This window comes from Tamandua tetradactyla, chromosome 1 (assembly GCF_023851605.1).
Source record: "Tamandua tetradactyla isolate mTamTet1 chromosome 1, mTamTet1.pri, whole genome shotgun sequence".
NCBI classification, from domain to species: domain Eukaryota; kingdom Metazoa; phylum Chordata; class Mammalia; order Pilosa; family Myrmecophagidae; genus Tamandua; species Tamandua tetradactyla.
The window spans coordinates 155,379,520-155,393,819 of record NC_135327.1 but is presented as its reverse complement, the minus strand read 5'-3'; the positions used below and the strand labels follow the sequence as shown (position 1 = coordinate 155,393,819).

Here is a 14,300-nt window from a genome sequence, read left to right as displayed (position 1 = left end):
GGATTGTTACAAAGATTACTTGAGATATTGTTATTTAAGCTCTCATTGTGGAACGTATTTAGTATTTGTCAAATAATAAACATTCAATAATCTATTATATAACATGTATGTTATGATCGTGGTTGTATTTTATCATGTTTAAAAAAAACCCATATAGAGATTTTTAGATTGTTTGTTTGACTCTTTCACTGACCCTTTCCTCCAACTCAAGTCAGAAATCCATTGCTGGAGGCCATGGGCATAATATATGCATATACAGGGTGATGAAAAACCTTTCATAACTTAAAAGTAGTGGTAAATGATGTAGAATAGATAAGGCGGGTCTGTATCATGAGGTTTTGAAAGTTAGACCCAAGAATTTCAGCTTACTATATGAGTAAAAAGGGGGATGATTTTAGATTTTGGATTTGTGAACTGGGAGAGAAATTTGTCTAAGATGGGCTGATGGAAGTTAATGGAGAGAAATGGTGGGATACAAGATGGAGGGATATAATTTAAATTTAGGCACCTGAGGTTCTTGAGTATGAGAATAGAAAGAAAATTTAAACTGAGAGATGACTTAAAAGAAAAAAAATGTTATAATTAGGTGACAGATCAGATACAGTCTCCTGAGAGGGAAGAGGCCACAACTGTTGGGAAAGCATATATGAAATTTAGATCAGATTATTGATGTTGTCCTTTATTATATTTGGCTTGAGAAGAATAAATGGATATATGAAAGTATTTTTAGTTTATTTATATATTTCTACAACAATTTTTTTTGCCCAGATTTTATTTTCTCATAGAGTAGCACTGATTTTAAATATAGGTTTAGCTACTTTGTTCTAGGATTATGGAAATTGACTACTATCATCTCAAAACTTGTTCCCACTGCACTGGACTTCAATGGAAGTCTCATCTTACATTCCAGATTTAAGACTGTAATTTGGAGACACTAATAATTTCTATAAAAAGACAAGATTCCCATAAAATGCAAGATAAAATGCATATTATTGCTTACCTTAACAGTTAGCAACTATGTAACTAAAACCTTAATCCTTAAAAATTTCAATCAGAGGGAAAGAAGAAATGTGGTGAACTCTGTCTCACAGTTTGTCTAGAATGACATATAGAGAAACACATATCATATGAAGTTTTGAATGGAGTATTTTACACATGATCAAATCAGCATCTTTAACAATGGTAAAGTAGAGTAGGAGATGAAGAGAATATCTAAGTTTGGAAAGGTAGGTAAGTTCCCTTCAGGAAACCATTTCTCTTGTAGTGGTTTTTTGGGAAAGAAATAATATATTAAAGCATTTGTCTTATGAAAAAAAAGCTTACTGTACTTATACTTTATAGATAGAATTACTTTCATATAGATATCAATTAAAATTCAGTTATATGCCTTTTAAAATATGAAGGAGAATCCAGTCACTTTTTAAATTAATCTCTCACTGTTGTCAAGCTGTTCTTGTCATTTCATACAGTTGTTACAATATTTGACAGCATGGTTTGGCCTTCTCTCGTCTTTCTGTTTGTTACTCTAACATACTTTTGAAAAGGAACAGACCTGCTATTTTAGCTGGTTTGAACATGTATAAAGGATATCATGCCATGTGTAATCTTTCACAGTTTGCATTTTTTTCTCTTAATATTATATTGGACTTAAAGAAGTAGATATGATTATGCCAAAATATCAGTTTTATTCTGCTTTGGCTAAGATTTCAAACATAAAGTTGAAAACTGTCAGAAGGAATAATCCCAAAGGGAATGATTCTAGTATTTCTCGAATATTTGTCCTACTGTTTCATAAATACTCTTTAACAAATTAAGAACTAAGTATCTTTGATCATCAGTGGCATTGGTTTTTCTCTAATGCTTTTTCGAATCTACTGAGATGACCATACATTTTCTTTTCTCTTTTAATGTCATAGATTACATTTATGAGAAACCCAACTAGATTATGGTGAATCATCTTGTTTATATCTTCTTTGATTAAATTATTAACAATATTGGGCTTAAATTTAGTATCATGAGTAAAATAGGCCTATTAATTTTCCCATCTCATAATATCTCTGTATGAGTAGGGACATATTTCCTCTTGTCTTTATTGTCTGAAAGGGTTTATACAAATTGATATGTTTCTTAAAAATGTGGTATTTTTTTCCCTGTAAAACCATCTAGTCCTGATTTTTTCATGAATTTATTTCAGGATTGTTTAAATATCTTTGGAAAGTATTCTACTGGCTAAGTTATCAGTTACTTCTTCAATCAGAACAGCTAAATATATTTCAAGAATTTTTTTGTCTTTTTTCTAAGTATTCCCAATCATTGACAAATCATTGTTGATAATATCACTTATCTTCTTAATCTCAGCTTGTTCTATAGTTATATCCTCCTTTTATGTAAAATCTTGTTTATTTGATCTTTTACCTTTTCACAAAACAACTTTTTATTGTAGTGTCATATATATGACTCAAAATTTCCCATTTTAACCACTCTCTAATGTACAATTCAGTGATATCAATTACATTCCCAACACGGTGCTACCTTCACCACATCCATTACCCCAACTCTTTTGTTGCCTCAAACAGAAACTCTGTTCCCAATAAGCAATAATTCCCTTTTCCCTTCACCCCAATCCCTAATAATCAATCCCTGCTAATATACTATGAAGTTACTTGTTCTTATTTCATATCAGCAGGATCATGCCTTTCTGTGTCTGATTTATTTCACTCAGCACTATATCTTTAAAGTTCATCCACATTTGTAGTAAATATCTGAACTTCCTGCCTTTTTACAGCTGACTTAATATTCCATTGTTCATATCCATCAGTATTGCAGTTTTGCTACTTTTTTTAAAACAACTTTGGAACTACTTTTATATAACTGTTTTGCATTTTACTGATATCTGCTCTTATTTTTATTATCTGCTCTACTTTCTTTGAGCTTATTCAGTTATTCTTTTCGTTCTAACTTCTTGAGAATGATACTCAGTGCATCAAATTCCAAAAATTATTCTATTTTCCTATATTATTATTTAAGGTTATCCATTTCCTTCAGAACTTTTCTTTGCCATATCTCAGAAGTTTCTGTATACTTTCTCGTTATCTTTCATTTGTCTTATAAATTGCATTATGATTTTGTACTTAACCCATGAAGTGTTTAATACTTTTAACTTTAATTAAATAGATTAAATTAATTAGATATTCAGTACATTTTAAATTTCCAGCCATTTTAGAAATTGAGACCCTCTGAAATGTGTTGAGGGTATATTTTGGATGAGTATATAACCAATTTTTTCATATGTTCCATATGTACTTGAGAAAACTGTGTATCCTCTAATTTTTGGTGTAGAGCTATATACTTATCTATTAGGTCAAGTTGTTTAGTCTTATTTTCCAGTTCTTCTATAACAGTTGTCTGCTTGACTTAAAAATGAGGAAAAATGTGTTGAAACCTCCCACTGTGATGATTATATATCCTTACAGCTCAATAAAATTTTGCTTCATGTATTTTGAGGTTGTTTTATTAGGTGTATGCATGTTTATTATTGCTATGCCTTCTTGGAGAATTGAACATTTGATATTTATGGAAGGTTTCTATCTTAATAATGCTTTTAGTTTTAAAGGCTGTCAGTTTTTAACATAACAATATTAGTTACCTTATGATTATCATTTATTGGATGTATTTTTTTCTAGCCTTAACTTTCAACCTTTATATATCCTTTATCTTTGTAGGTGTGTCTCTGGTAAACTATATATATTTGGATATCTGTAAATCTTAACTGGAAAGTTTGTGCAGATATTATCTAGATTCTAAAATTTAGTTACACATATGTTTCACTTTATTTGTGATCTTGGCCCCCACCTTTTCGTAGACCATGATCACTTTATCAAGATATCTGGTCACTTTAATTTCATATCTTTTGCATTATATCCTTTAAATCTCTCCTTCTACTTAAGTGCTTCACCCAACAGTGTGTTCAGTGTTAGTCTTTGGGGCTTAAACCATCTTAAAAATTTTATGCTTAAGATTATTTTTTATCATGGCCATTTCCCATGATAAAAATAAGGGATAAATTACATTTGGGCTGGCTGTAAAACTCCAATCTTTACGTTCATTTTTTTTTTTTCAATTTAAAAAATACTGATTTGCTTTCTTCTTTCATCCAATTTTTTTATTTAAAAAATCTTGTATTAATTGGTTCTTGTTACTTTGCACGTAATCTTCTCTTTTTCTCTTTAGACTTTTAGATTTTTCTCTTTGTCATTGTGCATTTTTAAACTTCATTATTATGCATCTGGGTATATGTTTTGACTATCTTTCTTTTTCTCTCCCCCCCCCTTTTTTTTTTTACATGGACAGGCACTGGGAATTGACTATCTTTCTTCCTTGGTGTTAAAGATAAAATAAAATAAAGTAAAAGACCCCAGTCTTTTATGTGGTGTTAATTCTGGGAAATGTATATCCATTACTTATTAATATATTTCCTCCATTCCATTTTTATTTTTCTCTCTTCTGAGACTCCTATAATTTGTATTTTAGTTCTTATAATTTTTTTCTCTATATTGATTAGGTTTTCTTTGATATGATCTATTTCTTTGTCCTGTCTTTCATCTTTCTAGAAGCTTACTTTAATCTGGCTTTATAATTCACTAATTCCTTTCTGAGTGTATCCATTATGCTATTTTCTATTATTTAGTTTTCTTTCTTCAAGTATTAAATTTTTCATACCTCCTATTTATGCTTGCTCATTTTGTTTCCTTGTTTTGTTTCATATTCTAAATAATTATAAATATTTTCTGTTGTTTATTTTAGAATGCATATTAGGTTTATTTTAGAAACTTGGCTTTTATCTGCTCTTTTTTTTTTCCTTTCTGCTTTTGATAGTAATCCTAACACAACATGTTGTTTTACTTTTGAAGCAGTCATTTCTCTCAATGATTATGTTATTTTGACCTGCCCTACTCAGGGGATATTGGCTACTGTGGCAGCCAGTGTGCTTGTGGGAAGATCAGACCCCTGACCAGTTCAGTCTTCCTCTCCTCAGTGGAGATGTGAATAAACTCTAGGGTGGAGAACCCACATACCATGGAACCACTGCCAATCACTTCTCAGCCCAAAGCATTTAATTGCATCAATACTTCACTTTTATTGTCAGAGAAAAGTACTATCCTATAGAGGATGATGCTATAGGTTGTCCAAAAGATTTTATGATGAATCCTCAATCACATGCCTTCAAAAGTTGAGAAGTTGTTGTTACTGTTAATACTATGTCCCTATATTGTCACATCAGTGGTTTTGTTTACTGAAAAAGAAATCTGTTTTTAAATCAAAATAATAAACATTTTTTCCATAAATGTCTCTCCAGTTACCTGCTACTCTAGAAAATAAAACAAAAGCTTAAATCTTAGTTACCTAAATAAAACACTTTGACAAATAGATGTATTTTTGCTTTCAGATGTGTATGCAATCTTTAAATTTTTGCTAACGTTTTACTCTTAGATCTTTGAATGGAGAAAAGGCACTTTAAATTACATGAGGTGTATTATATACTTTGAAAATGAAACCAGTCATCTAATGATATTTAAAAAGTGATTAGCCATTTACATGAAATAGAGGAATACTTACAGCATAAAATTAAGTAGGCTATTAATCATTGAGCTTTAGAGCATAAATTACACAATAACCAAGGTCAGAAGAAGATGTAATATAGTTATAGTTAGGCAGTGTTAGATTTATAAAGCCCCATCCTTAAGGAATAACACATTGGGTACAGTCTGGGCAGATAATGTGAATCAAATAAAGTGCTATAGTTAGGAACCTATCACATTATTGCTGCAGTGTGTATGTAATATGGTTCCTTTTCTTCTTTAAAATTTCTGCGATTTTCCACTTCTGCACTGAAATCCATCTGAATTCAAGCTCTTCAGAGGAAAAACTCCCCCTTACTCAACACTCTTTTTTGTTAGCACATCCATTAAGCTTCTTACAGGCCCAATGGAAATGCACAATTCAGATTAGTGATGCCTCAGATCATAACCAAAAGTCTTCACAATTATCTCGTAAACTTTTCTTTTAAAAAAAAAACCGCAAAATGACTCATACGCTGGGAGAAATATCTGGTTTGTTAGTGTTTTAAATAAAAATTTCTCCCTTATTGTGCTTTTCTGATACTAACACACATCATCTTCCAAGTTAGATCCACTTTGCCCCTGTTTTGTAGATGATGGAATTAAAAAGGAATAAGTGTCTGGCTTAAGTAGCGCCTTTTCAAGAGCCGCAGAGTAAAAATGCATTTGAGACAATGAGTTTATATAAACGAAAGGTGAGGGGTTAATGAAAGAGTAATAAAAAGAAGAACGAATATATGGAAATATGTCAGAATACAATATGCAATCTATAATATTCTAATTGACATACACCTAAAATGATACATCGGCAGTTTCCACTGTTTATTTAAAGAATCTATAATTTCATGGATTCTTATGTAAGAAGGTAATGTAGGTCATAATATATATTTCTTTACATTTATTTTCAGTCTGACTATACAAATATAAAAAAAGCCCCCTCACTTTGAATTAGTTTCACATGACGTGGGAGTGTAGTGTTAGATTTTCTATAATAATCTGGTTATAATTTTGTTTACATGTATTCTTCCTAGTTCTTGAGCAGAAAAAGAAGTTGCTACTTATTCAGTTCTTGGTTTATTGCCCAGAAATGGAATAAGATACTTAGAGTGGAAATGGTTTAAATTCTTCAAATCTACATTTTAAAATGTGGCTTGTTCTGGGATATTGACTATTAATATGAATTATCAATTTATTTGTATTTGTTCTGTGGGGGTGATCAAATCAATAACTGCATTTTAAATAATGAGCTGATATAATTTGGAATTGTGTATAAAGCATGTTAGCTTTCTGAAAAATTATTCCCATGAAGCAATTTAAGAATTTCAGTGCTGCTATAATTGGATGTTCCCACTATCCACTAGAGGCAAAAGTAGTTTTAGACTACTTTTGGTTACCAGCTTGGATATTTATAATAATCTAGAGCATTAAGTGCAATGAGAAAAAGTATGCCTTCCTGGAAAGAAAGTTTCTCATTTAATTAACTGTGTAAAATACCTCTTGACTGTGAGTTGCTGGTAGCAGTGATAGTATTAAAAAGACTTCCAAAATGTTCAACCATTATATATAATTTGTGGTATGCACTGAATTTCCTAGCTTTGCTAAAGTACATATTGATTTTTTCCAAAATGATACCTTTAATTCTACTTACTTATAACCAGGCCATATATCAGATCAAACCTCTTTAACTTTATTAATATTAATCATAATTTTCCTTCATGAGGGACCCGATTTCTCTTTTTGCTTAAGTACAAATTGTTCTATTTAATATATCTTATTGACTCACATTCCATAATGTACTTAAAAATAGTCAGTACATACTCATTTCTTGTTTAATATTAAAATGCTTTATATTAAAAAAAGTGGAACACTTAAAATAGAAAATTTAGCATATACAAATAAATATATCAATGTGTACAGAAGCTTGATTGATGATCTTTTTTTCCCTTTCCTACCAAAGTTATCTGGAAGTATTTTGGATGTGTATAGTGGTGACCAGGGGATTTCGCCAGTTAATATGGGACTTACAAGTGATTCCTGTAGTCTGCCAATGAAAAGAGAAATTACAGGTAATGTTGCTTTTATAGTTTGACCCTTTTTTATTTATATCAACTACATAAGCTAAACAAGATGGTTTATATATTATCAAAATATTTGATTAAAATGAGAGACATTTAGAAAGTAAATCAATCTTTTTTCTATGATAACCAAACAGTAAGTTAATACGACTTATGATTTAAGTGAATTGATTCATTATTTTAGGAATTGGGCAAATATATATATATATATATATATATATATATATATATATATATATATATATATATGTACATATATAGTTGCTATCCATTCATATATGACTTTATGACTGAGTTCTTCACTTAATATATGTCCATTTTGATATTGAATAGATCCACTTTATTAACATGGCTTCAAAACAATAGACTAAATCGGGGAAATTAGTCTATTTTTTGTATGCAGAATTGATGTAAAATAAATGCTTAATATCATCTTTCCCTTTTTAGTTTTATGTGGTTTTCATGATAGATTTGCATTTAACTACCTTAAGTGGGGAAAATCCTCAATTTCCAACAGTTCATTTTTTAAAAATTGTTACAACTCAAAGGAATTATAGGGACTTAGTTAAAGTCCTTCAAAGAAGATGAAGAAATAAAGAGTCAGAGAAATGATTTTTCCTTAAGTCACACAGCTGGTTAGAGACAATAGGATCAAAGTAGGGATTTCCTGAACATGAGCGCAGTGTCACTGCCACGAAGAGAATAAAATAAAATTCAGTTGCAACCTCTATAATAAGTTTTTAGTTTAGAGCTCAAGCACTCTCTTCTACACAGTTAATAATAGTAATAATTTTTGTAAGCACAGGATGTCCATTCTTGGATCCTAATTAATAAGCCAAACCTATCTATGTATTCAAATTTTTCAGACTAGAATAAATGAATATAGTTTTAAAGAAACAAATTGAAATGCATTTTAAAAGCTATGATAATTCTAAGAACACAGTATTAATTATCTATTGGTGAGTAACAGGTTACTCCAAAACTCAGCAGCTCAAAACAATAAACATTTATTCTCAGATAACCTCTGTGGATCAGGAATGCAGGAGTGGATTAGCTGAGTTATTCTGGCTCAGAGTCTCATGAGGCTGCAGTCAAGTTGTTAGCCAGAGACCCAGTCTCCTGAAGGCTTGACTGGAGCTTGAGGATGTGCTTTCAAGTGCTCACTCAACGATTTGGCCAGTTGATAGAGTTTGTTGGCAAGCAGCCTTAATTCCTCACCATGTAAAACTCTCCATAGGCTTGCCTGAGCATCTTCACAACATGCCAACTGGTGATCCAAGAGAATGCAAAGTAGAAGCTAAAAAAGTCTTTTCTGACTTAGCTTTGGGAGGCACACTGGTCATTTCCACAATATCCTATTGGTTTCACGCATCTGCCCTGTTCACCGTGGGAGGGAACTGTAAGGGGCAAGAGTGCCACGAGGGGACACTCACCGAGGGCCATTTTGGAAACTGGCACCGCAAACACTAACAACTGCATTAAGCAGTGGAAAGCGGCATTTCCTAGGAGAGAGTGTGGATTTATATGCTATGTGTATATGTGAAGCGTATTTTAGTTCCACCTTGGAAATGTAAAAAGCGTGTTTATTTATGAAGAATTTAGGAGGAAATAATTTCTGCTTGAATCCCAAAATTTCTGAAAATTATAACAATAGTGATATAACAGTTTACTATGACTGTGAACTATACCTCTTTTAATCACAAAATTTATCTTGTGCCCCTTTTACAGTGGAAACTAAGGCAGGGAAGTTAGGTAGCAGATTGCATGGCTGTTGAATGGCAAACCTTGTTTGCAAATACAGATTTTATTGATGCCCGAGCCTGGAGACATTACTACTGTCTCTTATTTAAGTGTACCCTGATATAATTTTCCAAACACTTGTATTAAAGTGTTATTAAAATGTTTTTGAATAACAAAATTTGTCTTTTCACATGGTATTTTTGAATTATGTTGACTGGAGGGATTTTTGAGGTAGAACTGAGTACTGTTTCAATTATTTTCCTTTTGATCAGAAACTGATACCCGAACTTTGGCAAAAGAGAGACAAAAAAAGGATAATCACAACCTAAGTGAGTATGTTTTCCTTTTTTCTAAACAAAATTAATCAATGCAGGAGAACATGTGGAGGTGAAAGTGTCTGGTATCTTTTTGTCACTCCGTAAGTAATTTGATGTCAGATGCCCAAAACAATTCATTGTACATCTTAACAAGTTGAGCCATTTTGAGGGAATTTAAACAGAGTGAACCCTCACAAGAGCTGTATATTTTCATGAAGAGAAACATCTTGATTTCTCTTCTTAATCACTCTTCTCTCAAGGATGTACTGTGTGTGACTGAGCTGAGTGCGTCCAGTTACATTTAAACTAGGTTGTGACTCATTGCCTCAAAGGTTTAAAGAGATAAAAGTGATTTTAGAAAATGTTCAACATTTAAATAACAAGTGACGTAAACCCAGGTTCTCATTTTTCTATGTCAGTCTTCTCATCCCATCCTGATAATTTATTATCTGAAAAGCATTGCTTATGGTGTAGTGCAGAATTCCACCTCCAAAAAAAAATGACATACATGGGCCCCAGTGCTTTCCTGGTTGTCAGTTTGGGTCTGATAACAGGTCACATGAGATGAAAGAATGCAGACAAGAAAAGGAGGTTAGCAACAAAGCTGAGTGCTTGGTCACATCTCAAGTGCTTGACTGTTTCAAGTGAGCTTAACTAATTGGGTGTGAAGCCTTTTTTTTCTGGGAGGCAAATCAAAATTTGAGAAAAGAATAAAGTAGAATAAAAATAAAAATTTAAAAACCTTACAACAAATCTGAAATTTTCTTGCATGAGATTAGCTTAAATTGACACTATATTTACCTGTAAAACCCATGTCTGTTGATAATGCATCTGCCTACATGCCAGAATAATGAGTCTGCTGTCTGTGTAACTGTAAGTAAAGAGCTGAATGATGCCTGTTTATAACAGTCCTTTGGATAGTGGGGGGAGAAGGACGTTTTCTGATTCTGATAGCCCTTAGTAGCAGAGCAGATAAACTACAGTCTAGATTATAAGAGAAGTAGAAGATGAGAGAGGAGAGCTAATAGTTGAAAGAAGGAAGAAATACATCAAGACACCATGTATGGGCCTCTCTTTTAATTTCATGCCTGCTGTTACTCTTATTCCTGTATTCCTTCCTCTATGGCTGCAGCTTAAAGAACAGAATTTAATGTAGAGTATCATAAGTGTCCAGTATGTCCATTACCAAAATATTTTCTATCTAAATTCCTTTCCTGAGTGATCATCCTTTTCGGGGACATCAGTGTTGAAAAGTAACATAGGGGGCAGGCCGCGGTGGCTCAGCAGGCAGAGTTCTTGCCTGCCATGCCGGAGACCCAGGTTCGATTCCTGGCACCTGCCCATGTGAAAAAAAAATGTGATACAGGGCAATGTGACGGTGGCTCAGTTGCAGAATACTTGCCTGCCATGCTGGAGGCCCGGATTCAATTCCCGGTGCCTGCTCACTGAAAAAAAAACTAGTATAATAAATTTTAAATATAATGAATCTAGGACAACCTCTAATATTTGTGAGGATCACAACAAGAATACAAATTGAAGGCCTACTTCCCAGATGTCTAAATGTTTATAAGCTATAAATCAAGCTAAAAAGTGCTAAATGAAGTATGATCCCAACCCTACTAATAAACTGAACGGCCAGGTGTTAATTTAGGATTCTCAGATCCTGAGTTCTGAATGGGGATGTCAGAATGGAGCAATACTAGCCTTCAGCCTGTTGGCTGCTCCATCTCTCCCTGTATCCCCTATTCCGTAGTGCAGTGCACGTGGCCTCTTCAAGCATGAATGTGGCTATTCCATCCAGTATGTCCAAGCTGTGTCCACACTGCTGCAAACAACTGCTCCCTGGCCACATCTTGAGTCTAAGGGTGAGCCTGCTGGTGTCATGGTCCATGCTCAAGAGGATCACTCTGGGAAAGAATCTGCACAGGTTCTGGAAGCAGGATCAGGGCATTTTGGCAGGAATTTCCCAGGACGAGTTACCACAAATATGGTTTAGAAGTGATGCTCTTGGCCTGTGGATGCCTCTCCAGTGGGCAGGGGTGTGGCCAGGTAAATCAAGAATGGGTCTTCTTAAGAATGGAGTCAGGGGCCTTTCTTCCCTGGATCTAAGGACAGGATGAAATGAATATATCACAGGCTTTGCCAACAGTGAAACCACTGATTCTTCACCTCGCATGGCAAGATATAATTTATCAATTACTCAAAACTTGACTGCTTTACAAATTATTAGTGCTGGGCACGAACAATATTGATGAACCAAAGTTTTCATTAAAGTTAACCATTAAATAAAAATTTATAGAGTGCAGTCTCACAAGGGTGAGTGTAGGAGCTTCTGATATTTTACATAAAGTGGATTGAAATAACAGAATTTTGAAGGAACATTACAAGACTAAACAATCCCTCTACTTTGACATAAAATTGGTTGTGAACCACCCTACATAGCTGTTCCTCTTGCATATAAAAGTCTTGTTATAATATATGAGTTAGTATGTGTGACCCTAAGAATATTAATAAATTATCACTGTAAAATAACATGTATTTCAATCAGATTTAATATTTTTTTCCTTCTCAGTTTTTTTTTATCTGGTATAATTTAGTTGTTTTTTGAATCAGGAGTATAGGGAAGAAAGGATTGATGAAAAGAGTGAAAAAGCTCCCTTGAGGATCAATTATACGGTAATTTGAGAGAAAGCCCAATGCATTTTTTTCCTGAAGGGTATTTTCTTTGTAAAATAGATTCACCAAAATAATTGTTATTCTTTTATGATATGCCTTGTTTCCAGTAGCAGATCTTAATTCTCAAGTGTGCACTGTGTGAGTATTCCCCAATTCTTTTTTTTTTTACATGAGCAGGCACCGGGAAACAAACCTGGGTCCTCTAGCATGGCAGGCAAGCATTCTTGCCTGCTGAGCCACTGTGGCCCGCCCCCCAATTCTTTTAATACATTTTTTTCACAACCGTTCTCTTCCTTCATTTACCTGGAAGACTTGAACCATGTAACCCATTGAAAACATATTAAATGTAAGTTTATGTTGTGGTTTTTGATATTAGGCTTATAGTATATGTTCTTAGATAAGGGTCAATATAAGAACTCTGCTTATTTGTGTATCTGACATTTATTGAACATTCACTGTATGCACAAAATTATCATAAGCAGTGCATCGAAATTGAAACAGAGAAGTCTTTGAATAAGAATCTATGTCACTAGTTCCCAAAGTATGTACCCTATAAAAACAGCTTCAGCATCACCTGGGAAGTTATTAGGAATAATGCCAGTTCTTGGACCCCACCCCAGACCTACTAAACACAGAGACTCTGGGTATGGGACACGACATACTACTTTAACAGGCCGTCTAGGTGTGTCTGACATACACCAAAGTTTGAAAACTACTATTCTAGATAATATAGAAAATTCTAAATGAGCAAAATATATTTGTAATTTAGCCAACACACCTTTATTTAGTATCTTCTCCATGTTAAGCCATCTGGTGACACAAAACTGAATAAGACATGATCCTTTCTCTCTAGGAGGACAGCCTAGTGGGGCAAATACTTACCAAGTGGTAAACATAGTGTTAGACCTAGAGGGAATATATGAGACGAGTGACACATGGTGCATGACTTCAAGAAATTACAATCCTCATGAACTGACAAAATATGCATGTGGGAAATAAGAAGCAAACAGGATCAACCTATATATATATATATATATATATATTTCCATATGAATAAGTATTACAGCATTTCAAAGAATTAAAATGTATTTTTGAGATGAAAATGTTGTTCTTGGGAATCATGATCACAATTCTAATATTGCAATTTCTATTTCTAGATAAAACACATTTGCATTTTTTATTTTAACAGTTGAGGAGTGCTATCTTTTGACTAAACAGATGTCCTTTGCTCACTGTTTTTCGAACATGATTAAGAAGTTTACAGCTGACCAAAAGTGAACAGAGCTTTAATGAGAATAATCACCGATATTTCTTTTCTTAATAGTTGAAAGAAGAAGGAGGTATAATATTAATTACCGAATCAAGGAGCTTGGCACTCTTATTCCAAAGTCTAATGATCCGTGAGTTTAACAATCACTTCTATAATAGTGTTATTGGTTTCAATACCCCCCAAAAATGGGTAGGGGGGAGGAAAGGAAGGGGAGAACCCATGACTAGGAAGCTTACTGGCTTATTGCAAAGATAAAGCAATCACTGGCCTAATTTTTAAAAATGTGTTCCAGGTTGATAGTTATTAAGCATCCAGGCTTTTACTAAGAGTTGTCCTTTCGAGCTGTACTTAAGTTATAAATTTTACTTAATTGATTGTTATAGCAATTCTTCCAAGATTTATATGTGTATGAAAATTGAATTGTCATACTTTCAGATGTTTCCAAATTCTGCACACATACAAGTAAAAATTGGAATTTTAAAAACAAGCTGATTGGTGCCAACCAAATAATCAATTATTATAATTCAGTTTTCAACCAGGTTTTGGTACCATAAGACACAAACTCATTTAAACAAGTTAATTGAAGTTGTAAATCCTAAGAAAT

The 14,300-nt window shown here is 33.1% G+C and overlaps 1 protein-coding gene across 8 annotated transcripts in view; it reads left to right on the top strand.

Moving 5' to 3' along the window:
* Window positions 1-14,300, top strand: part of TFEC (transcription factor EC) — a 203,492-nt gene that overhangs the window by 174,414 nt on the left and 14,778 nt on the right. For all 8 annotated transcript variants that reach the window (XM_077114713.1, XM_077114328.1, XM_077114253.1 and 5 more), the window contains 3 exons: window positions 7,576-7,684; window positions 9,706-9,762; window positions 13,751-13,826. In XM_077114713.1, coding sequence (XP_076970828.1) covers window positions 7,576-7,684; window positions 9,706-9,762; window positions 13,751-13,826 — 242 coding nt within the window. The remainder of the gene's footprint in view (window positions 1-7,575; window positions 7,685-9,705; window positions 9,763-13,750; window positions 13,827-14,300) is intronic.